Consider the following 27,824-nt stretch of genomic DNA (forward strand, 5'->3'; position numbering starts at 1 on the left):
TTGGTGCTTACTTCAGTTTGGAAATAGTCATTCTGTGGGTTTGAAATGTAATTATTTCCTATAAAAACTTTCAGAGAAGAGTACATACAGGATGAATTAAATAAGCCATTATATTTGCTTTTCATATAGTTTTTTTTCTTCAAGCATGATCTGGAAAAGTAGCTGTTCGTAATAGTGTAGAATGGAAGTTTTCAGTCAAACAAGTTATAGTACTTTAGTTGCTCCAAACATAGTGCCTCCCACTTCCATACAAACTACGACTGATAGAGCACAATAACACCATTTGATAGAGCAAATCCCCAACTACAAAATACCATTTTTCAACAGTCACCACTGTTAGCTGTGTTTTTGCTAGTAATGAGCAAAAGCCTGCATGCCATGTTCATTAAAGTCTGCACCAGCAGAGGTAACCCACTGTCACCACTGCTGAAATGCACCAGCCACTGCCTCATTGTGCATATATGCACTGTTTGTATGCTATCAACATTGAGAAAGGCACTCTGTTTACAAAATCAACTAGAAGTACAATGCAGAATAGAAAGGTCTGAAGAAAGACTGAAAAATATGAGTTAAACCATTCATGTAACAGATCCATATTTATTTTAACACAGGTTGGTATAGATAAAGCCTGTTCTGTCTGTTAACTTACTTTTAAAAGTATTTTTAACTTTGTCATTTAAGTTCGGAGTCCATTTTTGTTGTTAAAAGCTGCAATTCAGTTAAAAATCAAATTGCTGATGGAAATTTTTGAGGGTTTTAAGTAGTAATTACATGTTCAAACTCCCCGTCTTTGAACTGAATTCAGTTGCTCCTGTTGGTTAGACAACAAATCCAGTTAAGATGGTGAATTATGCTTAGGAGAAGAAACTGCTAGCAATGTAGACTTAGCTCATTTTCCAGTAACAAAAGAGGCATATTCTGTGACTATCCCTCAATCTGAGAAATGCTGTTTCTCCAGCATGGTATTTAACTTGTTTGCACACTGTAATACAAAAGCTAATGCTCAAATGAGGCTAGAAGGGATGATTTAGCAACTAATCGCCCTGAGTGCCAGGATCTCCTGACCAGCAGGAGCAGTGTAACTTGCAGATCGGCAAGAGGCATTTGAAAAGGAATGAGGGATTCTAATGGGTATTGAAATTCTCTGCAAATCCAGAGATGGTAACAGTAGCTGCATTTCATGTAACTGGGGCTATGCTTTTCATGTGGAAATAATCTGTGTGTTTTGACCTGTGTTGTCATTAAATCTCTCCTTCGTTTTCTTCTTTGTTTCTTTAAAGTGCTTTTTTAAATGCTTTTTTTTTTTTTTTTGTGAAAAGCATTTTCTTTTTTCTGTTTCTTTTATTTCTTTTTCTTTTTTGTTCTTTTTTTTTTTCTTTAAGCAAGTGATTGCATAATTTCAGGCAAAATTTTAACAGCAGGAATGCTTGGAACCAGCTGCAGTCATTATTGATTAGTTTTTTGTCACTGCTTCCTTGTGGCAAGGTTTTAACAGCAGGAATGCTTGGAACCAGCTGCAGTCATTATTGATCAGTTTTTTTCCACTGCTTCTTTGTGTTTGCTATGCTTCTCAGAAACAATATCTGTCCTCTAGTAGATGTATTTTTTGGGCAGCTTCTGGAAAAGGAGAGAAAAAAGGCTTCTACTGGAAGTGCAGATCAGATAGATATTTGATGAGCTATCTGTATTTCCCTAACTTGCAATGAGGTCCAGCCTTATGTAGTTAGTCTGCTTACAGAACTGTGAATTTCAGTGCTAGTCCAGGACTGGGCCCAAATGTCCATTTAAAAAAGAGAAGTTTCAGGCACGGTAATTCATGTCCCAGCAAACAGTTAAAATCTTGGTCTATTTTATATACTGTTTTGCTTCTCTCTAAGTCAGCACATCACTGTTAAAAATTCAAGATCTAGTCTTTTTTTTTTTTTTTTCCTGATTACAGATTTAAATTGCAGATTGGCTCATTTTGCTTTTATTCCAAATTTAAATAACCAGGATGCAGAAGCGCATCTCAGATGTGGGGAAAATATTGCCAATTTTACACAGTTATTGTGAACAGTCTGTCTGCAGCTCAGTGGCTGTCCTCCAGTGTATAGGTTGCATCAAATGCTGTTGAATTTTACAACAGAGAGGCTTATTATTACTTTGTTTATTGTTTGTGTTCATATGAATTCATTATGCACTCCATTTTCTTTATTGATATATATACATTTTTTAATAGAGATTGACAGTCTATTAGGATTAGGGATTCTACTGCCTGTCCTTTTCCTGTTCACTAAGGTACAAATCTATAAAGGCAGTTATACTTGCCTTTATATATATACTCTATATATACACTCTACCCACTGTAAAGGCTTAATTCCCAGAGTGGAAATCCCACACCTGTATTAGGCAACATTCAGGGAGCTGAACACATGGGACCAGAATTCACAATAGCCAAATGATACCTGGCCTGAAGGCCTGGTACTTGTAAAACAGCAATAGGAAACACGGGAAATGGAGATGGGCCTGAAATTCACCACATTAAATCATCTGCTGGACTAGGGTATTCTTGTGTTATCTATCTATGCAGAAAAACCAGTATATTTTTGAGGTGATCGTTGCTAAAGAATTTAACCAAAATGGGAGAATTCACTGCTCACTGCTGCCAGAGTCAGAGCCAATGCTCTTATCTTCATGGAGAAGTTCCAAGCCACAAGCTGGAGATAAGTTTTCTCCTGTTATGTCTGCTTGAAGCCCCTACGATTATGTGGTTCTATGATTCTGTGATTCTGTGATTCTGTCTGAGCCTGTGGCTTGTTTGTAGTGGAAGAAGACATGAGAGGATCTGTTGAAAATATTCCAGCACAATACTAAATTGGGAGGAGATTTCATCTCCCTTGAAGGCAGAGAAATCTTGATGAATTAGAGGGCTGGAAAATCACCAACCACATGAAGTTTATTCTGCACCTATGACAGCAAAATCATAGATATATGTACAGATGAGTGATCAGAGGCTGGAGAGAGAGCAGGCCTATGGAAAGGAGTCTGGAGATTCTGGTGACATCAAATGGAATACAAGCCAGCAGTGTGCCTTGGCAGCCCTGGTGTGCCCCAGACCCAGTACTGCCAGTGGGCGAGGGGAGGGGCTGTCCCCTCTGCTTCTCACAGGGTGCAGAAGACAGCGCTGGGCTCTGCTGTCTGGTGAATGGCATAGAGGCGTGCTTGGGGAGGGGCAGGTGGGGATTAGGGACAGGTTCTGCGCCAGAGGGTGGTCAGGTCATGGAACAGGCTTCACAGGACAATGGTCATGGCACCAAACTGCTGGAGTTCAAGGAGCACTTTGACACTACTCTCAAACATGGGGTTGGATTTTGGATGATCCTGTGTAGAGCCAGGAGTTAGTCTTGATTATTCTTCTGGGTTCCTTCCAACTCAGGATATTCTGTGATTGTATTCTGTGATTCTGTGGATGAACAAATGGACAAACTGTCATAATAGTAAACAAGCTGATCACAGTCTGGTGTTGTGAGGTGAATAGCTTTTCTTCCTTAGTTCAGTGACATTTGGTGTACAATCCGATCTACAGTATCCAAGTGACATTACCCAAACTGAGAAATTCTGAGTTGTCGTACATGAGCAATTGCTGTCAGCACCAACAGCAGAAACTGAAATTTAATGAAGAAGTTCCTCCATAGCTGGGAGTCTGGGATAATACACTGGAACTAAAAAAGGAAGCCTCAGCAGCCAGAAGTATAACTTCCTCTTGAGGATAGCAGTAGAATTCACACTGCAACACCTCTTCTTTACTGCAGCTACTAATTATATTCTGAAAGTAAAGTTTATCATTTTGAGTTTTCCAATGTTCAGCAACTCGCGTAAATGTTCCTTTGGATTTTCATTTAAATTCATAGTACTGAATCCACACAAAAATCTGCAGATCTAACTCCTGCTGGCACTCGAAAAAAAATGCAAATCAATGTGACGTCTTTCACGAGAAAAATAAAGGCAGAATAATTTATTCTCAAAAATTCATTGAAAATAAACAGCTATCTAGTCTGGTTTTGTATAGGTTAAATTTGGATTATGCATTTAAACAATAAATAACAGAGGATATTATCTGTGTTGTTGTTTCCCAGTGACGTGGATCTAACTTAAAAGTATTCCATGTAGTTAGTAAAAATTAAAATGCAGAAATGGAGGATACTTACTAGAAAAAAACTTATCAATGGTTTTGCATAAATAAGCATTTTTAACTAACATTTTCCTTCTTTATGTTAATTAGTTTTTATAAACACTATCAAATTCTGCTATACAATCCCATGAATTATCCATTACATATCTCAGAGTATTTCGTAGGTAATACAATAGTGGTAGACATCATTGTTGTGCAATTAGTTATTATGTTACAATTGCATTTTTTGTAGTGGAGGAAAGATCTGTCATGACCATATATGAAGAAATTTTTACTTTTTTAGGAGAAAATAATCTGTCAGTCAGCCTTCTCAGGAAGAGAAAGAGTAGCAAGGGAAAAGGGAAGCTGATCTGGTAAACAGGCATTGGATTTAACATGTTCAAAGGACCTCTAAGAATCAGAAAGAAGACAGAGAGGACAATGCATCATGTTTAAACTGCAAAGCATAGCTGTTGTACTGAGGACTGAGAAAGAGAGAGGGAGACAGAAAGAAATAAAGAACAAAAGAAAAAAAATTTGCTCTAGTCTTCATCATTGTAACTTCTATTTTATTTGCACAATTAAAACACCAAGAAACAAAAAAAAAACAGACTAACAACCAAGCAAACAAACATAACTGAACATTCTAAGTGAGTTTAGCTGCACCAAGATTATAGCATACTAATGATCCTAAGCCACCAGTCAGGACATGTTTAATCATTTACCACCAGTGCCTCACGAAGTTTCAGCCAGTTGAATCTTCACTAACACTAATCATGGTACAGGGATTCTGGAGCCATCTCTGAAGGAGAAGGCAGATGATTTTTTAGGCCTTACTAGTTGAAAGTATACCATTAGACATTATGTTCCTCTACTATACACTTTTCTGAGAGAGATTAGCCTAAATTGTCATATATAAAGATATGATTTTATGTTTGAATCCGTATGCCTTCATTTTAAGGAAGGGATTTATTTTAGACTTCTGAAAAAAATGAAAATATGTTGAAAATATAGATTTGTTTACATAGACTTTTCTGCTAATTGTTATTGTAATGGGTACAGGAATTTTTCCAACAGCTTGTTAATTCACAGCATGTTCTAGAAAATACCAAGTTATTCTGACTTTCTGTTTTAAATAAGCATATGCTATATCAATTAAAACATTTGAGAGGAGAGAGTCATTTTTTTGGTAAGTGATTGTGCTTCAAGTTCAATTAAATTCTGCTGTAAGATTAAAACATTGCTAAGGTATGTGGAGTGACTAAATTAGGTGTATTTTAGTTACCATAAATTTGTGATATAAAAATATTAATTAATCACTGATTGACTACTATTTCTCAACACTACATTGTCAAATATGTGTGATAGCTTATTAGGAAATGTCTACACTGGAACCACTTTTGGACTTTATAGTTTCTGGTGATGAGTTTGTGCAATCTTTCTATAAATATCTGAATTGTTTTTCTTCCTGGTAGGTGAGCTTTGGGAAAAACGTAGAACTGAAATAGCCAATTAAAAAAGGTACATGTTTTCTTTGGAATGAAATATGAGATAAATATGTTTAAAACATAGAGAAACATAAATGTAACACTACATTACAACATCGGGTACCTGGAACTCCAGGTACAGGAAAGAAGCTTGATTTTCATAAATTTGAAGAACCTGTAACTTCCTTCAGAGTTACAGATGCTTTTACTGGCATAAAAGAAAATGTACAAAACAAACCATTTTACTTCAGCCCTCTTACTAAAATAGCGTGTCATTACAAATCATACTTTCATAATGCTGAAGATTAAAAGGGAAAGAAAAAAAGTGGGAAGAAAAATCATGTGTTTCACACATTCATTTTGTAATCTCTCAAATAAAAGTCATTTTGAAACCCGAAGTACATTTCAGTGTTTCTAAGAATGGGTATAATACCCAGGTTTAAATGCTGAGCTCTGTCATCTTGTGAAATTGCTCTCTTTGATAACAGATGTTTGGAAAGGGCTATTTCCCCTCCAAGTCAGCATCAGGTAGATTTAGCCAAATCAACTTCTCTTTGAGCTATGTGCTGTGGACTGAATCAGGAACCTGCTGGAGCTTATTTGGAGCTGACTAATAATCAATTCTGGCAAATTATCCTCCTCCTACTTTTCTGAAGCAGAAGTCTTTGAGCAGTCCTACGTGTTTGTGGTTTACTTGGCATCTGGCCTGATGGCTGCATGTGGGTCTCACCAGTCTCAAAGGGGAAAATGGATCCTAGACCAGAAGCTAGCCGGGATAATTGAGAGGTCTCTAAACTAGGTATGAAAAGGGAAAGGGTTAAAATGAGGCTTGCTAAAGGTGAGTCTGGTGAAATGTTGACTGGTATGAGGGTGAGAGCATCAACACCATTGCATGCAGCACAGGCAACAAACAGGAGGAGCTGGAAGCTATCATGCAGTAGGCAAACTGTGACTTAGTCATCACTGAAACATGGTGGGATTGCTCCCATGCCTGGAATGCTGCAGTGGATGACTATACACTCTTCAGAATTGGCAAGCAAGGAAGGAGGGTCAGTAGTATGGCTCTGTGTGTTAGAGTTCCAATGCTGAGCTCAGGGCTGGGAATTAGAAGGCTGTCTCTATGGGTAATGGTCAGGGAAAAGGCAAACTAGGCTGATATCCCAGCAAAGCTCTTTTGTAGCCTGCCTAGCTGGAATGAAGAGACAGACAAGGTGTTTTATAAGCATCTGTCAGAAGTAGACTTCAACTTCCCTAATATATACCGGAAATAAAATACAGTGCAGAAATAACAGTCTAGAAGGTTTCTAGAGTGAGTGGAAGATAAATTCTTGATGCAGCTGGTAAGAGATCCTACGGGGGAGGTGCCCTGCTAGACCTGCTGTTCACAGGACTGGTGGGAGATGCAGAGGTTGGGAGCTGTCTTGGGAGAACAACCGTGAAATGGTAGAGGGTACGTGCTTTAGAAGGAGGGTGGGACTCTATGATTTCTTGAGGTCTCTTCCAATCCTGCAGTTCTGTGATTCTGTAAACACTGAGTTCTGAGTTCTTAGTGATTTAGGAGGGGTGTCACCAAAATTGCTACCTTGGACTTCTGAAGGGTGGACTTTAAACTATTCAGGATATTGGTAAGGAGGGTGGTTTGGAATTCAGTCCTGAAAGGTAAATGGATCCAAAGGATGGATGCTCCTAAGAATTTATTAGAGGCACAGTAGCAGAATGTCCCCATGTGTCTTAAGATTAGCTGGACGAGAAAAAGACTGGCGTGGATGGATGAACAGGGAACTTCTTCTGAGGCTCCAGAAGAACTGTCTACTTCCTGTGGAAGAAGGGGCATGCAGCTCAGGAAGAGTAGAAATAAGTTGTTTGGATATGCAAGGAGAAAATTTGAAAGGCAAAAGCCAAGCTTGAGTTCAACTGATCACAGTAGTAAAAGGGAACAAAAGACTTTTTTTTTAAAATATATTAACATTAAGAGGAGGTCTAAGGAGAACCTCCGTCCTTTACTGGATGTTCCATCACGGAATATGAGGATAAGGCTGAGGTTCTCAATGCCTTCTTTGCATCTGTCTTTTATTATCAAACCAGTTATCTACTACCTGACCTGAAAGTAGGAGTGGAGAGCAAAATAAACCACATATGATTCAAGTGGAAACAGTTAGAGACCTACTAGTCTATCAGAATTGTCACAGGTCCATGCAACCAGATGGTTTCCACATGAGAGTGCTGAGGTAGATAATGGAGGTGATTAATGATCTGCTTTCCACCGTCTATCAGTGTTCTTGGTCAACTGGAGAGGTCCTAGAGGATTGGAGGCTTGCCAGTGTGACTCCCATCCACAAGAAGAGCCATGTGGAGGATACAGGGAACTACAGACCTGTCAGCTTAACCTCGGTGCCATGGAAGGTTATGGAACAGATAATCTTGAGTGAGATCACACAGCATGCAAGGGCAACCAGTGGATCAGGCTCAGCCAGCACAGGTTCATGAAGGACAAGTCCTGCTCAACCAGCCTGATCTCCTTCTATGATCAAGTGACCTGCCTGGTGGATAAGGGAAAGGCTGTCAGTGTAGCCTACCTAGACTTCATCAAGGCCTTTAATACTGTCTCTCACATTATTCTCCTAGAGGAGCTGTCAGGCCATGTGTGCCTGGAGAGGTACATTATTTGCTGGGTAAAGAACTGGCTGGAAAGTCAGGCCCAGAGAGAGGTAATGAATGGAGTTAAATCCAGCTGACAATTGCTGTTCTGCAGGGGTTGATATTGAAGCCAATCCTGTTCAGTGTTTTTATTGTTGACCTGAATGAGGGGGTTGGGTGTAATCTCAGTAAATCTGCAGAGGACGCCATGCTGGGAGAAAATGTCAATCTTTCAAGGAGTAGGAAGGCCCTACAGAGGGTTCTGGACAGGCTGGATAGCTGGACTGAGGCCAGTGGGATGAAGTTCAACAATAACAAGTGCATGGTCCTGTATATAAGCCAGCAACTCCAAGCAACGCTACAAGCTTGGGGTAGAGTGCCTGGAAGAAAGGGACCTGAGGGAGTTGGTTGACGCTTGGCTGAACATTTACCAGCAGTGTGCCCAGGCTGCCAAGAAGGCCAAGGGCATCCTGGTTTGTATCAGTGTTGTCAACAGTGTTGCCAGCAGGAGCAGTGAAGTGGTCATCCTTCTGTACTTAGCACTGTTGACTCCTCAAGTACTGCGCTTGGTTTTGGGCCTCTCAATACAGGAAAGACATTGAGGTACTGGAGTGTGTCCAGAGAAAGGCAAGGAAGCTGGTGAGGGGACTGGAGCACTAGCCTGAAAGAATGGGGGAGCTGAGGCTCGGAGAATTTATTGCTCTCTACAATGACCTGAAAGGAGGTCATTATGGCGAAGTCAGAATCAGACTCTTCTCCCATGAAACTAGCAATAGGACTAGACGGAATGGCCTCAAGTTGCACAAGGGGAGGTTCAGATTGGATATTAGGAAAAAATTCTACTCTGAAAGAGTCAGGAATTGGAACAGGCTGTCCAGGGAGACTGTACTAAGAAACATAGTTTAGTGGGAAAATGGTGGTGGTAGGTGAATGGTTGGACTGGATGATCTTGGAGGCCTTTTCCAACCTTGGTGATTCTATGATATTAAATCGTCTGAATTCAGACTTATTTTTTCCCCAGTACATTTGAGGATATGCCAGGAAAGAAGTCCTTTCTGGGACAAAATCCTCATTTTCATCTCTTTTTGTTCAAGTCGCCTCTTTTGCCATCAGACTTTCATGTCTGTCTCAGAGGCATTCTGTCAGCTGATGGATGATCATTCAATTATGTTTGCACAAAAAGAGAACATGTCCCACAGCTTAATCAAATCAGGGTAGAAATAATTATCATCTTTTATCTAAGATTCAGACTATACTTGATTGGGAGTCTGATAATGTAATTTCCAGTTAACATGCTGATCAGTGTTATATTCAGTGAAAAGATTTCTGGGGTTTCTTTTCAGGTTCCAGCAGCCAAAGGCAGAGATTGCATGCAGAGAAAATACTCAACCACCCCAACTGATGTCCTCTCTATGAAAGAGGGCTGGAGAGGCCTGGAGAGGCATGGTTAGGGAACCTTAATGATGTTAAGACTGCTTGGTTTCCTTTTTGAGGCACTAAGTTGGATTTTGGCATTAGATAAGCCTAATTTGCTATTAGAACAGATTCCTTTGATTGGATATCTTTTGCATTTAATTTTATATTAATTTTTTTTCAGGAGATAATACATGAATCTGAAATAACTATAGACTATTATGTTTGCTTTTTCATTCCTACTCCTAAAAACCATGGAATGAATCACAGCTTAACTCCTCTGAAAATGATTTTCCTCTTTGTGCTTGGTGAAATGTAAATATGTATGGGAGCAATTATGATTAGATTTATTTTCTTCTCATCATGACCTTATGAGGGGAGTCAGAATTCTGGAAGCATAGGCAAGATTTCACAATGTTACAGTTTTGCTATCATTATCCTTGATATAAAGACACAGTACTTTGAAAAGATTTACCAAATACATCTTTGCATTGTAATATGAATATTATATATAATTATTGTCATATTGTGTACATATGTATTTATATATGTACTTTTGTGTATAAAAATAGAAATATGCAGCTGTGTGAATATATTGCTTAAAAATTAATGAAAACTTCTACAGATTTAAAACCACTGTTGTGTGATAGAAGACAGGCAAAAAATGGAATAGAGCTGTAGTGGAATATCATGGTTTCCAGGAAGCTGCACCTTTGTTTTAATGACTTTTTAAAATTAAAGGTGAAGTAGAGCCATGTGTGAACTACAGTACAGTTCTTGTCATCAAAGAACCATCTTCTATGGTGTCAGTGGTTCACTGCAGGCAGGAATGCCCTTTGAAAATTATTAGACTGTTCTTGGACTACCTATAATCCCAGTGTCTGGTTTTGTAATAGTTACTGCTTTAATTTAGCTCTGATTGTAATGCTTGCTACAGTTTTCACAGCTGGTTATTTTTCTGCTTCCGTTAGACTGTAATTTCCTACTTCTTTATGATGCATTACAAAAGAATAACTCTAATTACTGGAAAAATACCTGTAGTTTGAAAATCACAGCTGAAGCACCGTACAACATATGTGGTCTAAATCTTACTGTTAGAAATTATTTATAACTTATGTTGTATTTCATTAAAATATTTGCATTGAGGTCTTTTCAAATAACCAGTAGCAGTCAATTCACCTGGCAATAAATATAAGAATTTAAATCAAGCTTTTTACCTTAACACATCAAGATCTTTTCGTATGTTTTTGTTTGGTAAATGATTTCAGAACTGACAGAATTGTCTATGTTATGATCGAGAAAAATGTGCTTGGATCTTTCTGGAAAGTTAATTAATTTACTAATTATATGAGTAGGATTTCTCCTTAGTTAATATGGATTTTATTATTTAAGAGAAAGAGCAGCATAGATTTAAAGTAACTTGAATTTTGTGTTGAAGGACATGGTTTAGTGAGTACTGTTGGTGATAGGTGGATCTTGAAGGTCTTTTCCAACCTTCATGATTTTGTGATTCTGTGATTCTGTGGTTCTGTGAACTAGAGTTACAGACTGAAGAACTCTTTTTTTCTTATATTATTCTGCTTGAAAATTTCATGTGGTTGGAATGCCTAAACAACTGGTTCACATGCTGATTTTAAAAAAATATGCCCAAATTAAATCACCTTGTAAAATTAGAATTGCTGTGAGTTCCTCAGAAAACTTCGGAACTGTTTGTGTTCTGAAAGGATCAAGAAAAGCTTCAAAAATAGTCACATAAATTCTTGGATATAAGGGATATGGCAATTATTGTGCCTCTGTGTGTTACACTCTGTAAATGTGAAATTGAAATGGCCTCAGAGTCAAGTCCACCAAGTCCCAGTCTCTTTTACACAACGTTTCTATGATTCTGTTTCTCCGTGCATTTCTACAGCCTATGATTTAGTACCTGCTTCTAGTGGCAATTGTTTTATGGTTTTGGCCAGAAGTTCCTTGATGAGTTTGATTCAATTACTATTCTTAATACACACAAATTTTACTTCTTTTTTTTTTTTTTTTTTTTTTTTTTCCCCCGTTTACTACATGTCTGTAGCCAGAAAACTTCATGCAAGACAGCTAAAAATGATCATCACCTAGAAATGGTAGAGCATCAACAGTTTCACATGCTTTTTCCCAGCATATAAACACAAAGTATTAGTTTTAGAAATTATGTTAACCTTCACCTCTCTTTCTCTGCATAAGTCTAAAAAATTCAAATTTCCTTTGAAGTCCAAGAAATAAAGGTTGTTCACTTGGAATTTATTCTGGAATGTGGCATCATTCCAGTTCTCATCCAGCAAAGTACCTTAAAGTCTGAATTTCCATTGGAAGTTATTTTCCTGAATGAGGACTTTTTTTTTCCCAAAGTGCACTGACCTACCCATGCACTTATAATGTTTGCTTTGTGCTTATTGAAGAGTTGTTTGTAAACTCTCTTGACAAGCAGGTACTCATAAAGCTTTGAACTCTCTCTGCGTGTTGAGTTGTTGCTACTGCTTTGCATGCCTGACCTTTTTTGAATATATACATGGGAGGTAGGTAATATCCTTCTTGTGAAACTGTTTCTTTTCTTCATATATTGCTTTTTTTTTTTTTTTTTTCTTTTCTAAGAAACTTTGAATGAACATATCCTTTTTTTCTTTAAAGTGTTGTTAATACCAACGTTGTTTACTGTACTTTGAAAAAAAAAGTATGTCAGATTTTCTAGAAATATTTTTCTGGAAATATTTTGACAAAAGTTGATACTAAATTCTAGTTTTGAGCCATCTTGAATGTTTTGCAAGATTGTAAGGATGACTGTATAGCATCAGACTAGTGGTTTAGCTAGTCCACCAGTTTTTCTGGGCTGGTTGCCAGTAATAGATGCTTAGAGAAATGGCTAAAAAACAGTTAAGTGTATTTCCACATAAATATACTGTAAGCACTTCCTGTCTTTTAGCTTGCTAAGGCATGTGAATTTGCACACTCGTACCTACTTACACGTCAATTCTTTTTTTCTCATAAATTTTAGACTTTGCACAGAAAAATTTACTGCAATTTATTTCTCAAGGGACAAGTTGTGTTGTCTTCAAGTACTTAGAAAGTAAATTCCCATATGTTTAAGGCAAGTAGAATAATTGTTTAGGCATTTAAAAATACGGTGCATCGAATATCTCCCCATAAATGTCTTTAGTATCTTTACATGTTTATATTTTGGTAAAATTGGAATCCATCTTGTTGACCACTCTTGTCAGAGGAGACTTTTGTCAGAGGTGTTTCCACACAGGGCCAAATCTTTACTAACAAAACTTACATAGCTTTTTTGATAAGTGTGATAGGACTCAAAAACATTTTAAAAAGGCAGAATAACTGTTCAAACCCAAAAAATAGCTTTGCACTGATCAGGGAAACAACTTCTAATCTGTAGAAAATGTCCTAATTGTTTCAGAATGGGACTGATTTTGACCATGTCTGAGAGAGAAACAGAAATATAGTGTTCTGAACTCCCTTTCTATACAAACTGCAATAGCCATAATGCTGAGATGGATACAGCTATAGTATCTTTGTCTATTGTCATCAGGACTCTGAAATAGATGTGGTATGTAAAAAGATTAAATTTCTAGTTAGAAAAAATACAAAATATTAATAGGTCATCAGGTAATGTGGTAATTATGCTTTCTGGTGAGACTGTTCCTCTTAAAAGTTTGAGCATAAAATTACAGAGTTCATTAGAATTGCTAAATATGATTATACATATGCTAAACACATAACTCTCAACCGGTTTGAGCTAAAAAAGAAAAGAGATTAGGGGCCAAATTACAAGGCAATTTAGCTGAAATCTACTGTAATTATTCCACTTTATGTCAGAACTCCCCATGACATTTTTAACATCTACTTACAGCTCTCTCTTTAGTAATTTACTGCTTTATATGGGAACAACATAAAGTTCATGGTTGGCTGACGTGTTTTACATTATGTCAGCTCCTAAGATGTTTTTAGGGTAAATAAGCGTTTCTTTGTCAGAGTGACCTGTGCTGTTCTGAATTATATTTCTTTCCTCATATACGAGGACAAACAAAAATCCACCATACCAAATCACATTGTGGATTACATTCTTATTTCCATTTAGCATCTTTAACCTTCTTTTTTCCTTGAAGAGATTCTCACAGTCCTTCTGGTTTATCTAAGAAGTACATCCTGCTTTGATGACACTTATCTTTCTTTGTGATTTCAAAACAATTTAAAGATTCCTAAAATTAAAAGACAAATCCTACCTAGGGATTGATAGTACAAGCAGCATATTAGTGATTGATATCTTTGTGTTAATTTTCTCACAACTAATGTGATTAATTTCAAGGCAGGCAATAGCAGATTTCCTCGAGTCCTGTACCAGTTGATAATTGAAGATACACTTTGAAAGAGCTAAAGAAGATACTGAGTATATAATAGGTTTAGGGACAGTTTCTTGGTCTTCCATGTATCACCTTTGTTTCAATAGCTGTCTGGACAGAGTGGTGGACTCCCACGCTATAAAAAACCCTTTCAGTTCCTGATGGCTGACATCTTCTGTCCTGTGCCACCTGTCCTTTATCTGTCCTTCCCTTTAACATAGAACTACTTTGTACACCCTCAGCTGAATGACACCAGAAGAACTCACCTGGCACATTAATGATTCTGGCTAGCTGACCATGCTGTGTAATACTCAACACTGCAGAAGTAAATTACTAATCAAAAATATCTGAACCAAGAAGGAAAAAAAAAAAAAAAAAAAAAAAAAAAAAAAAGTTAAAGCAGGAAATGCTCTGTTGGTGGGAAACTCAACAATCTAACCCCAAACCACATTAAGCAAGTTCGGTGCTTACAGATTTTTGGAGTGCAAAGCAGTTAACATTGAAGGGAAGAAAGGAGAGCTGGATGAAGGCTGTCTTGTAAAAACAGCTCTTTTTTTTATCTAAGCCTTAAAATCTCAAAGTATCTTCCTAGTATATTACATATGAAGACTTACCAGAATTTCTTCAGGTAACTTTGATGTCTGTCCTAAAAGAAAATGATTCTCTGAAAGTCACTGATGTTCCTTTTATATCTCAGTATCCTGATACACCATAGAAAGAGATGATATAGAAGTCACCTAGAGAGTTCACTACACAAAGAAACTTCAAAAAAATATCTCAATGGGATTGAATTTTAACCATGCCTAAACTTCTCCAGAAATAGCACATTTGCAGTCTTTTGCCTGAAATGGGTAGAATATGACTTGTTTTGTGATAAAACAATTCTTTTTATTTTTTTTAGTTAACTGAAATTGAACTGATATTTTGAAATTTGTGTGAAAAGCTTGACTTGATAGTAATTCTGCTGACCATTTCAATGTATTTTGTGAACTTAATATTCTGCACAGAAAATCATTCTTCTACTCTTGGGAAAGTTTAAAAGGTCATTAATATTTAATAAGAACATTCTTGCACAACTTAAACATGTGGGTTTTTCACAGGGAAAAGCAGAGTGAAGAGACAGTTTCTGGCAAGTGTGGTTTGTGGCTTAAGAATGTCCTTTGAACTACTAATTCAGACTTTTATCTGAAAGAGTTACAAAACTCTGCTCCTAAAATAACCTGCCAGAACAAAAATCTGCTAAGCTTCATGTTGCCATAAGGATAGAATTATGTTCATAGCTCTTAAGAGCTGATGCACCATTAGCTAATCAGTGGACAAGGATTTGCATAATCTTGTAACATGATGATGGTGTTGTGCAAATTTGTGCAGTGCAATGAGCTGCTGACATAGAGCTATGATCAAAATGGCTGCCCAAACTTCTCTGTATCCGTGGAGTTCACCCTCATCCCGATTAAGAAGGGCAAGTTGATTAACTCTGAGTAATGAATACTAATAGTAGTATTTCCAGGGGAGACCTCATTACACTTTACAACTTCCTGAAGGGAGATTGTTATGTAAAAGGGTCTGGCCTCTTCTCCCAGGCAAATAGTAGGACCTGAGGAAATGGCCAGAAGTTGTACCAGAGGAGGTTTAGGTTGGACATTAGGAGAAACTTTTTCTCTCAGAGGGTGGTCAGGCACTGGAATGGCTGCCCAGGGAGGTGGTGGAGTCGCTGGCCCTGGCAGTGTTCAAGAGGCACCTGGATGAGGAGCTGCAAGATACGGTTTAGTAGCTTGTGGTACTAATAGGAATGGGAGGGTGGTTGGACTAGATGATCTTGAAGGTCGTTTCCAACCTTGCGATTCTATGATTCTATGATTCTATGATTCTATTTGTATTAGTATTAGTACTATTAGTAGAATACTGTCTTCAAGGTGCAGAATAGGACATAATGATAAAGGAGAGAGTAATCTGAAAGCTTCATGCACGTATTTTGTGAATAACAAGTTCTAGAGAGAAGTAATTAATCCAAAGATGTATAAGTATCTAATCAAAGTATAAAAGTGGGAAGAGGCAGAAGGTAGTGTCATTCCAATATATGTAGGTGATGCTGCCTGTTTGTGTCTTAACAGCCAGCTTAGTTTCTGAATGTATAACTTAGCCCATTGCTTTTTACCTTCACTGCTAAATGAAAGGCAAATGCCTTTCAAAAATGATGAGAAATCAGGCAAGATGTAAAAGCTTTGGCACCACTGTAAAATAAATAAAGAAATAACAACAAATTTGTCACAGGGCAGGCACACAACCATTTTTAGGAGACTAATTGCTTTGTGGGTTGTTTTTTTTTTGAAAAGCCGGTTTTGAAACAGTCAAATTGTAAATACAAAATAGCAGTCACCAAAGCAGAGATTAGGACTATTTATTGTCTCCTTCATCAGTGCATGAAACAACTCTGCTTCTCAGATAGCAATTAGGCATAAGTCGTATATTATTAGGACTGAGTCCGCTGCAAAGTCTGTCCTTGTGGTACTGTATGTACGATGGACACTGCTTAGCTTCACAGTTGCCGAGTACAGTCCTGGAAGGAGACTTACTGGCAAGTCTGGAAATTGCAAATAATGTACTCAAGTATCAGATTTCTAAGATAACTGTTTCTTAAAACAATATTGTTGATACAGCAATTTTTTGTGTGTTCCTTTTACTCAAAAGCAGATTGCTCTGACCCCTTCAAGCTTCACCAGAAATCAGTGCTAGGTTTTAGTATTACTGGATTGGTTTGTTAATTCAGCTGTTGTTTTGCACAGTCACAGAATTCCAGGAGCAGGGGCTTTAAAAAGAAAATACAACAAGACTAGGAATATCATATTGTTTTCCTTCCATAGCGATAATAGCTGCCTATTAGAACAAAGATTCTTATCAAAGCTTTGCTGATCTTGTTTGTATGTAACAATTTTTTCAGCATGATTCTCTGTTTTCTTTTTTTTTTTTTAACTATGAAGAAATATCTACAGCCTGATTTACAAGTAATTAAATGTAATGCTAGAAATATGAAAATATTCAGCCGATCTTTCCCTAGATACAGTTACAGGCTAGACTAATAATATTAATTGCCCTTTAATTTTAATCAGAAAAAAATACTTGCATTACTACATGAATTGCAAATTAGAGTATTTTGTAAATTCTTGATTTCCACCATGTTTTTGGAGCTGAATTTAAAGTTTGGTGCTGCAACTCTCTCCTTAGAATAGAAGAAAATATATTCTAAAATTAAAACCTGGGCATTTCTAGAAAGAAAAATACTTTCTAGGCCATAACATGAAGCTTGTTTAAAGAACAAAGTGGTACTTGAATCAAATTCACCTCTTTTATTTTTGAAGAAAATGCCGGGACTCACTGATTTCACCGTGGTAAGGAAAGACGGAGACATGATATTGATACGGCAGGGAGGCTCAAAACATGGCTCCAGAACAAATAGCAGCTGTGCTGAGCTAGGAAGGAGGCAGTGGTTCAATGACTTTTGTAAGCTGTGTATTTTAGGAGGGGTGGTATCTGGACTGCAGAGAATGAAAGTTTTCTGTAGGTCTTAAAAATAAAGGAAAAAAGTACAGGGAAAAAAAAAAAAAAAAAGGAAAAAAGAACAGGAGAGAAGGAAAATAGGAAATCTGAACAGATAGCAACTTCAGGCACAGTTACCAGCTGCAGGGATGTGGTGAGAGAAAGCAAATCTAACAAAGTTCTTACAACTGTGGCTTGGGTTTTCCGGGAACTAAACTGTTCCTCTAGAAGAAGCTCTGCCCCACCTTCCACCACCCAAACAAACCTCCTGGAGCCATTTTGCTGTGTACATTTGGAATATTGCCTCTCTCCTCAGCTCTGTACCCAGCTATTTCCAGCTGGCCCTGCCATACTTACAGCCTTCTAATATGATGAATGACCTACCAACTCTGATTTCACGGTGAGTTATAGGGACTAGCATACAGTCATCATACAACATACATACTAGTTAGCATACACTAGATTACATGTACAGGCAGGCCGAGTAGCTGGCTTTTTAACTTCCAAATGTGTTTCGTTTTTTGTTTTTTTTTTAAATATATATGTACTTAGGTAGATACAAACACACACACGTATTTATATAAAAGAACAGAATTCCAGGGAAGCCAAAGCCATTAGAATTCTGAAGGAACTGCTGGGAGGAGATAGGTCCACAATCAAGATCTGAATTGGCCGTACACAGTGCTGTATTTTCTTTGCATACCTTAGCTGAAGAAACAGGTTTGAAATGTTTTCCATTCATATCAGTAAGTGTTCATATGTTTCCTTCTCTGGGCCCAGTGATTTCTGTTGGAAGTGCTGCTTCCAGAGAAGTGATACACCCAGAGCAGTCTCTCATTTTGCTGCAATGCTTCTCCTCTCTTTTCTCATTTTTTGTGCCCTGCTCAGTTACTTCTGCTGTAGACCTGCAGCTACTCTTCCTGGGTGGCTGGCAGTAGGTTTTGGATGGGTTTGCATCTGTCCATACCCGGAGGAAGATGATTTTTGCAGAGGCTCTCCCTCTCTGAAAAGTGTACATACTGATTTTGTGTTTGTCATATTTCCCTTTTTATACTTTATTCATTGAGATCACAGAGATCCCTGAGGAAAGATCAGAGATATGTCTTTTAAGCTGCTCAGGAAAGAGCCAGTTTAGATTTTCATTCACTTACTGCCTCAAGTCCTTTCATGTAAAAACATAGGAAAAGAAGGAAACATACAGTCTCTTTGATGGAATGTATAAATAACCATTGGGAAGCAACAGCAGGAAAGAAACATGAAACTCATAAAGCAGCTGCCATTCTTGATCACTCTGCCAATTTTGTTTAAGTTCACAGAAAATATTGACCTGTAAAGTGAGAATTCACCCAATTCACATTTCTAATTTTATCTTTCTGTTTGCCTCTTTTCAAATGATGTTCACCAGAGATATAGATGCTGTCAAAGAAATCTTCCAGTATTGCCAATTTTCTGGCACAATCGTAGAATCATAGAATGGTCTGGGTTGAAAAGGATCACAAAGATCATTTAGTTTCAACCCCCCTGCTATGTGCAGGGTCACCAACTGCCAGACCAGGCTGCCCAGAGCCACATCCAGCCTGGCCTTGAATGCCTCCAGGATGGGGCATCCACAGCCTCCTTGGGCAACCTGTTCCAGTGCTTCACCACCCTCTGCATGAAAAACTTCCTCCTAATATCTAACCTAAACCTCCCCTGTCTCGGTTTAAAACCATTCGCCCTTGTCCTATCACTGTCCACCCTTTCAAACAGCCGTACTCCCTCCTGTTTATATGGTCCCTTAAGTACTGGAAGGCCACAATAAGGCCTCCCCGGAGGCTTCTCTTCTCCAAGCTAAACAGGTCCAGTTCCCTCAAGCTTTCTCCATAGTAGAGGTGCTCCAGCCCTCTGATCATCTTAGTGGCCCTGCTCTGGACCCACTCCAAGAGCTCCACATCCTTCCTGAACTGCCCCAGGCCTGGATGCAGTTCTGCAGATGGGGCCTCACAAGAGCTGAGTAGAGGGGGACGATCACCTCCCTCTCCCTGCTGGCCACCCCTTTTTTAGTGCAGCCCAGAACACAGTTGGCTTCTGGGCTGCAAGCGCGCACTCTGGCTCATGTCCAGCTGCTTGAGCACCAGGACCCCCCAATACCTGGGATTGCCCAATATATGTAAAACTTAAAATGTGGGGAAAGTAATGTAAACTGACATTTGTGTGTTTTGCATACAGTGTAGAAATACAGAGGCATAGAGTCACTCGAGTGTGCTGTAAAATCAGTTTGTGTTTTCCAGACTGAATTCCATAATGACAAACTCATTAAAAGTTTTTGCTGCCAAATGCTGTTTGCTTTCACCTTATAAACTGTCTGCATTAATAAGAAGTTACTCCACTTAGAAGTTATTTACATAAAGTATTCTTCATGTCAGTGGTGAAGTGGTAGACAAGGGATAGGGACTGCACACACAGCAAATTATTTCAGAAAGGCACAGATTTAATGCATTGCTCAAAATCATTGGAATAATTGAAGTATATGTTCTAATGTGGCAGACATTCTGGATGACATCTGCCTTAGCAGGCCTTGATGGTAAAGGGGATTTACTTCTGCTAAATGAGTTCAGCTAACTCTATATTGGAAGCCTAAATGTCATTATTTTCAAAATATTTATAAAAACCAGGGTTTCTGTGTTTTGTGTTTTGATACTTTCTAGCTCCATAAATGCTTATCTTTATGTGCAGAACAGGTTATTTCTTCTATGCCAGCTGGACTGCTGTCTCTACATATTTCTGCTTACGCAGATGGCTATTACATTATAGCTCTCCCAGTCCTCTGCAACCATTGCTGTCCTAGAGCATTCCCTCACTGTCATTCATCCTCTTTGGTTTTTCTACTCTACTTCTTTAATGAGCAGTCAATTGTCCTTATCATACTTTATTCCCATGAATGAAAGAGCCCCCAGGATGATCCATGTGTCTTGTTTTCTTCCCATCAAAGATGAAAATGAACTGCCTTGGTTAAAATGCCATTCATTAGTAGGTCAAATTTTATTCTTCCTCAGGCTTATTTTGTTTAGTTTGCTAAACTAAACATCAGTGCAATATATCAACATTATATTTCAGAATATAAACCTAAAAAGATGGTCACCAGTTCAATTCCATGGTCTTGCTAAAAAGATTGAAGTGAAATAACAGCAGTCAGCAGCCATACCTAAATTGGAGCTTTTCTTTGAGTACAAACTAATACCCCAGGATAAAAATCACAGTGATTTACAGATATAAAGATGGTGAAATATGAAAATTAGTTTTTTTCTGCTCAGTTTTTCTGTAAGAATAAAAGTTAATAAACAGAAAAATCCACTTACACTATTGCACTATCTAATGCAGATACATTAAACCAGTATAATAAAATGTGTTGCTTAATATTAAAGAATTTCATATTTTCAGCGTACTACTTCCTCCAACATGCTATTGCTGTTAATTGGCAATACTATATAAGGAGCTATCTTTGGGGTGTTTTTTAATATATTGTAGTCAGAATACAGAGGAAATGCCTATGAACATATAAAACACAAAAACATTGACAAAACTGATTTCTGGTATTAATTTCATTTCTCACAGAACCATAAACACTCCTGCACATAATCTGTACATTAGAGCAATGAAAAGTGTGGTTTTTTATAGCAAGTGCACTGGTAATAACACCAACATGAATGTGATTATCAACATATGAACCGATTAAACTCCGCCTTGTTAATGGTCATCCATCTATGCCATATGCTGACAGACCATTTACGAATTTTTTTGTTGTTGTCACATTAGCTGCAGGCATATATTATATGCTTGCTGTATAGAGAACAAAACCCAAATATCTGCTTCCTTCCTTTGACCAAGTCAAACCCAATGCCTTGGTCCACTCTGTCTGTGTTTGGATCCTCATCTGCAGATCCTTCCATTTGTGTAAAGTATTTAAGAACTTTTATCTTTGTTTGTCTTATTTTACACTCATTCTCTGTAATTAGAATGCCTAGGTCCATACTGACTCCCTTTAAGACTGTCTGCAAAGTGGTTAGTGTCTTAAGCTAGGAAGCCTCAGTGCCTTCTGGTTCGATTGTGAGGACTGTTCACTCTTATCTGCAGACAGGTTTCAGTAGATATTACCCACAGCAAAATAAGACTTGCTTCAGTAACAGTAGCCTTCTGCTTGTCACAGCGTCATATTTCCAACCAAACACGCCACTGACAGACAAGCACGCAAGCAGACACTGACAAAACTTGTTTGGAAATTGCATCTGTTCTGTACAGTAAGACTGTAGCATATCCCTCCCAGCTCTTTTTCTAAGTATCAAATCAAATAAATGAAGCCAATGAAACATGAGAGTGAAACTTACTCTGTACAAGAAATACGAAGGCATGTGGTTTTTTTTTTTACAATGAAAGGTTGCATTTTTCCTGCTAATAATGTTTTTCCTTGAAATTTCAATGGTAATTTTCCTCTTATTTACAGAGCACAATCTACTGAGAGAGAACTGACATCTTTGTGTTAGAATGTACACAGGCTTAGTGGAAGAGTCTTAATACCTTAATTTCAGGAGTACCCCCAGAAAATTTGTAGCAGCTAGAACAGCTATCCTGCCTCTGGACTACATGTGGAAAAGTGTCAGCCAGCTCAGAATGCAAACAGGAGAAGTTTAAGCCTGTCTGATGTTCCTCACACAGGCAGAGCCACATGGCCTCTTAGTGTCTAACTTCTCTTTTAGCCTTGGAGCACTGAAACTACATCAAGGCAATAGCAGCCATAAACCAGGATGTACTGAATACATGTATTTTAGACATATCCTTGTTTGGTCTCAGCAACTGTCTTATTATATTTGTTATTCAATAAGTAGTTTCTGATACATGTAGAATCTCCTTTTTTTACTTTGTTGGATTATAGAATGCATGACATATGCATAAAGAATGCCTGATTATTTTTCTCCTTTTCATAAGGCAGTGCAACTAACACAGGAAACCCTTTCAGAAAACAATCCAAATAAAACATTGTTTACCTCAAACTATTTCTCTTTTTCAGCAGGAAGACAAATAAATTTGATCGTATTATAAACTGGTTCTCATCTACCCAAAATATCTGAAATAATGGAATTATGACTCAAAGTCTGTTGAAAAAAAAAAAGATATACAGCTTGTCTATTAGAGATTTAGAGGACTACACAGAAATGTTATGTATGGTTCATCTAAAGCTTCCAAGGTTCACAGATAAAAATATTAAATAGGTTTGTTGGAATGGGATATAGTTACGCTCTTCCTGTAACTTCACTATTGCTTTTATCTCATAGTCTCAGTACAGACTCGGTACAGGTAGTTATGGTAGACACTGCATGTAAATGTAGTAAAAAATGCTCCCTGATGGGAAGATTTTTTTAAATGGAAATAAGTAAAGCAAGGAGTAAGAAAAAAGAAAACTTTCATTCCTTACTTTACAGAAATACAGAGAATGAGGAAGAAAACTGGTCTGTAGTAGCCATCTTTTGTTTGCCAGAGATCATTCTTATTTTAGAAGGACAATATCTCAGCCCTATATTTTGTTGGCACAATTTTCTGTTTTCGCTAAAGTTGACATGAACTTCAGTGGTTTAAAATCATACGAACAGAGCAGTTAAACATTGATTTTTAGCCAGTACATCCACAGACTTCAAGAACCATACTGATCTTATGGTAAAAGTCTTAGGGATGCTGATTTGCCCCAACTGTTTCTTCAGAACATAAGACCTTACCTTTCCCCTCTATCAAAATGGGAAGCTCTCAGACAGGAGCAGGAAACAAGGTTCTCATCCAAAATACATTGCACAATATGAAGCAGTGAATGGCTTCTGATATAAAACATTCTTTCTGCTTTTTACCACTCACTATGTTGCAGAATGGACATGTTCCTCTTATTATGATCCAAAGCAGAATACTCCTTTCTGTTGTTATTCTCATTTTTCTCACCTTTCAATTAATTTTATGAATAGGATTGCACAGTTTTGCAGTGACCATTGCTAGTTTGCTAGTTCTCTTTCTAATTATAAAAGAAAGGAAAAAAAAATTGTCTGTTTATCTACAGTATGTAAAAGGTTTTTTTTGTTACTGTTTCAGGACACAGCAGGTCAGGAGAGATACAGAACAATTACCACAGCTTACTATCGGGGTGCAATGGGTTTCATTTTAATGTATGACATCACAAATGAAGAATCCTTCAATGCTGTGCAGGATTGGTAAGTAAATCGAAATTCATATTTGCTATTGAGATTTATATTAGCTATCAGAGGTAATGTTTGATATCACTAAACTGTTGTGATAGCGTACATTATCTTGAAAAATTTATTTCCGGATACATTGCCTATGCCCAAAGGCAGGATTTTTTGATTTTGTGGAAAGACAGTGAATACTTTAAAATGCTTTCCATAGGAATTATAGCAACCATTGTATTTTCTGTGATGTCAGTGAATGTGGATTATTCCACAGAAATGAGCAATTTGATGAGTAGTTTCTAACTTGCCTGAAAGCATTACTGTAGCTCAATGAAAGAAATGGGATGCTATGAGTGGGGTTGTCTTTTAATATTTTTATGTTGCTTTTAACCTTAATGGGTTAGATTTCTCATCCATCTGGCTCAAGTGTAAAAAAATACGAAGAAAACTTTCATCAGAGTTATAGAACTTAAAATGGATGGTTATATTACCATATATTTTGTGAGTATCAAGATGTTTCCATAAAAATGTGTCATTTTAACCAGACAAGGAGAAATGAGGATCCAAAAAAATGTAATGTTTTTAAAGAACAGCTGATCCAAAAGGAAAGCTAGAATTACTCTCAGCTGTGTCATCTTATCTTTCAAGATTTATTTTCATACCTAAGAGCCTTCTAGCATTATTCTGGATGATATATTTAGCATTTGTCTTGTGTGCTCTCTGTGCTCTCTTGCATTCTATCCTCGTGGGAGAATTGTGTTTGAAGCTTTTGTTCAGAGTGTGAACAAAATGTGTGATTTGTTCAGTACATTTCTTTTTAGCATCTTTGGTTAAGATATGCACTACTGTGTACTTTTTTCACACAGACAAGGTCACAAACATGTTTTACACTTGAAGTAAAAGTCAGTGATGTTGTGATGGCTGTTTGTAGTGAGTATTGCTACCCAGCCACAAGCTGCCTAATAAATTCTTTTCTCTCTGTCAAGCTTTTTAACCTGTTGTGGCAGAAAAAGCCACTAAACCCATGGAGCACATTTCATCTCCACACATAGAGATTTTCTCGATCCATGTATGCTGAGTCTGGACATTCAGCACTCAGAAGATAAGAACTAGAGGACTTAGCTTGATTCTGCTCTACAAGAAATAGATCTTGTGTTGCTCAAGTAATCTGAACACCAGTGATGTACTCAGTCATCCAAAGAAAAGGACAGCTCCAGAGTGTGTCCCTCTTATTGCTGCTGTTGAGCTCCACACTGAACTGCTCTTATGAAAGATCCATCTCTATTTTCTAGAGAATGAATAAGCTCTCATGGTTAGTGCAGACCAGATGACGAGCTTTTGGACAAGAGAGCTAATTTGAGTGGAGTCTTTACATGATGCTCAAATTGGAAGATGGATTTTCACACTGCAACTTGTTAAGACAAGGGGATGTTCTGAGTCTTTTGTATCAGCTGGTAGTATCGTGCTAAAGGCTTGCTGCTCACAGTTGCAAGTACTGCTCTGTTCAACAGCTTGGGACAGAATTTCCTACCTATTCAGAAGCAACCGAAAGCTTTATTTGAAGGTGCTGCTCTGAAAGTTCAGCAAAAACAAGATAAAGGATTACACCACCCTCAACCACTGAGCCTAGAATTGTGGCAGCTAGCTTGCTGGGGCAGCTAGCTGAAGATTTTCCTTCAGAAAGGAAGGCTCTGCTGCCCTTTGTTCATAGGCTGCTTTCATTCAAGTTCTGGGTTAACTGGGTGACAGTGGCTGTGAGGAGCCAGCTGTAATCTGCAAATCTCATTGCCGCCGTCTGTGGGCAAACCAGATGGCATGCCATGTATTATTGAATCTCCTGTGATACAAAGATTTCTTTTTAGCAACAGTAAAGATGAGTACTTATTATTAATTTTTCACCACCTGTTTGTTTTCCAACCTCCTAGATCTAATATCATTGCCATTTTCTCTCTCCTGGTGAAAAACAGCTCAGCTCCGTAACAGTTAAAGCAAAAAAATCTCTGTTAAAATGAAACAAGAAAAAAATATATTTTTAAATGCTATGGATCTTTTAGGTTTGTAAAGTTCAATTTCCCACACTTTCTATCTAGAATATTTACAAACAGTTGGCAACAACTGTAGAAATTTGGGGAAGGGGATTGCATGATTACATGCCTAGAGCTGCTGAGCAGTCATCTGCATGATGAATGGGATGACAGACAGGCAGTCCTGCCTCATTTGTCAGGATGAGAAACAGATTTGCTTTTATTTTCGTTTTTAATTTCATAAGCCCAGTTGCTGCCTTGCTGCTCTTCCTCTTTGTTTTTTCTCCACATCTCAGGGTTGATAATTGATTTTCATTAGCCCATGCTCTAAAACTGTAGCTTGCTTCTGAATAGGAAAGAATTTTAAAAAATGTCACAATTACCAGTGCTCCAGGAGACCAGATATGTGTGTGTGTGTGTGTCTGTGCATTTGTGAAAGATACAGAGGCAAAAAAATAGCAGCAGATTTTAAGCCCCTCTGGAACTTAAAATGCTTTTCCCCATCATAGAACTGCCTCTGATGGCAGTGGTGGCATTTCATGTATGTGCACAATGGGTCAAATTCAAGCTCAAGGACCATCAGCTTCAAGGCTTCATCTAGAAACTACATTACAATCAGTACAATAAATCTAAAAGTACCTTTTACGTCTGGATAAAGAATGTCAGTTTAAAATGTGTGCAGAGATCATTCTCTAAAAGCATTTCATGCAAAGCTGTTGTAATGTACTGAAAAGCATTTTTTTTAAGTCTGACTTCTGGCTGACATCTCCCATTTATAACAGTGGATGGATTGTCATATTTCCAAGTATGCCATGCTTAGGTCAGCTTGACTTTGCCCAGCTGTGACATATGCTATACCTAATTTGACCATTAACATTTTACATACAAAAAAGTCAGTGTCTGTATTTTTGTCTAAACCTATTAGCACCAAGATATGCAACACAGCAGCACCACAGGCAAGCATTTGTCTACCATTCTGTGGGACTGAGAAATCATTCTGTCTTAAAGCCTGGCTAAAGGATTTGAAAGTCTGATAAACTTCAAACATTTGATACTTCAGGAAACATTCATATTCTACATTCATAGGTAAAATTTAAAAACTTAAAGATTGCAAATAATAGTAACAACAAAAACTGTAACATAAATAAATATTTTTTAATATATACACAAAAACATTTGGCTTGAGAAATCTTGAGTAGGTTTTCTGCATGTGGACCCATTGATTTATTGCTTATAACCCTTTTCCTTTTCTCTGGCAAGAGCTAATTCAGGTTTAATCCATGTGAAGGACTAAAATGTTTCTATAATTTATTTTAGAGAGTATTGCTAGTCTTCCAGCTAGTTCTCCTGAAAAAGAATCAGTCGCCTGCTTTCATCTCTGCAGTGCATTCTTCTCTAAAATGACTATATTTTTAATTTTAAATTTTGAAATATTTAGACAGAGCTAAAACGAAATGGGAGTAATAATATAACAGAGGCAAAAGTACTTTTCTATTCTAGACTTCAGAAGGAATTTGGATTTGAATTTTGTTACTAAAAAGTTTTTTTCTACTTTCTTTTTTGTGAAATATTTGGAGTGGTTCATGTATCAAGACTAAAGGAATACTTTGTCCTTGCATAAACTTTTGCATCATGGAGAAAAGCAATATTGAACTATAATATTGAAATTCCAAACTAACATTGTAGGTCCAGGTAAAACGGGGATAGAGAATATGCCTTCCTCAGACATGAAGGATCATTATTAGATGTGTTGGCATGACTCAGAGGAAGTTGGATTCTCCCACTTGTGCCCCTGGTAGCAGTTGGGTGCACAACTTGAGTACATAAACCTTTTTGTGCACCTTTTCACAGGAGAGTTCAAACAAACCAGTACTGGTGGTAAAGAAACAATACTAGGTCAATCTCTGAATTTGTTGGTAGTAGACACAGCCCTGAATATTCTCCTTTGTAGATATAGACTTTCAGGAGTTCCCAAGGACAGACAGCTT

At 37.6% G+C, this 27,824-nt stretch overlaps 1 protein-coding gene across 1 annotated transcript in view; it reads left to right on the forward strand.

Annotated features, from left to right (window-relative positions):
- RAB3C (RAB3C, member RAS oncogene family) overlaps positions 1–27,824 on the forward strand; it is a 128,304-nt gene that overhangs the window by 37,867 nt on the left and 62,613 nt on the right. Inside the window, exon 3 of the mRNA XM_048931471.1 lies at positions 23,718–23,836. Within this exon, the coding sequence (XP_048787428.1) occupies positions 23,718–23,836 (119 nt within the window). The remainder of the gene's footprint in view (positions 1–23,717; positions 23,837–27,824) is intronic.

The sequence above is a fragment of the Lagopus muta genome, chromosome Z (genome assembly GCF_023343835.1).
Source record: "Lagopus muta isolate bLagMut1 chromosome Z, bLagMut1 primary, whole genome shotgun sequence".
In the NCBI taxonomy this organism is placed as follows: Eukaryota; Metazoa; Chordata; class Aves; order Galliformes; family Phasianidae; genus Lagopus; species Lagopus muta.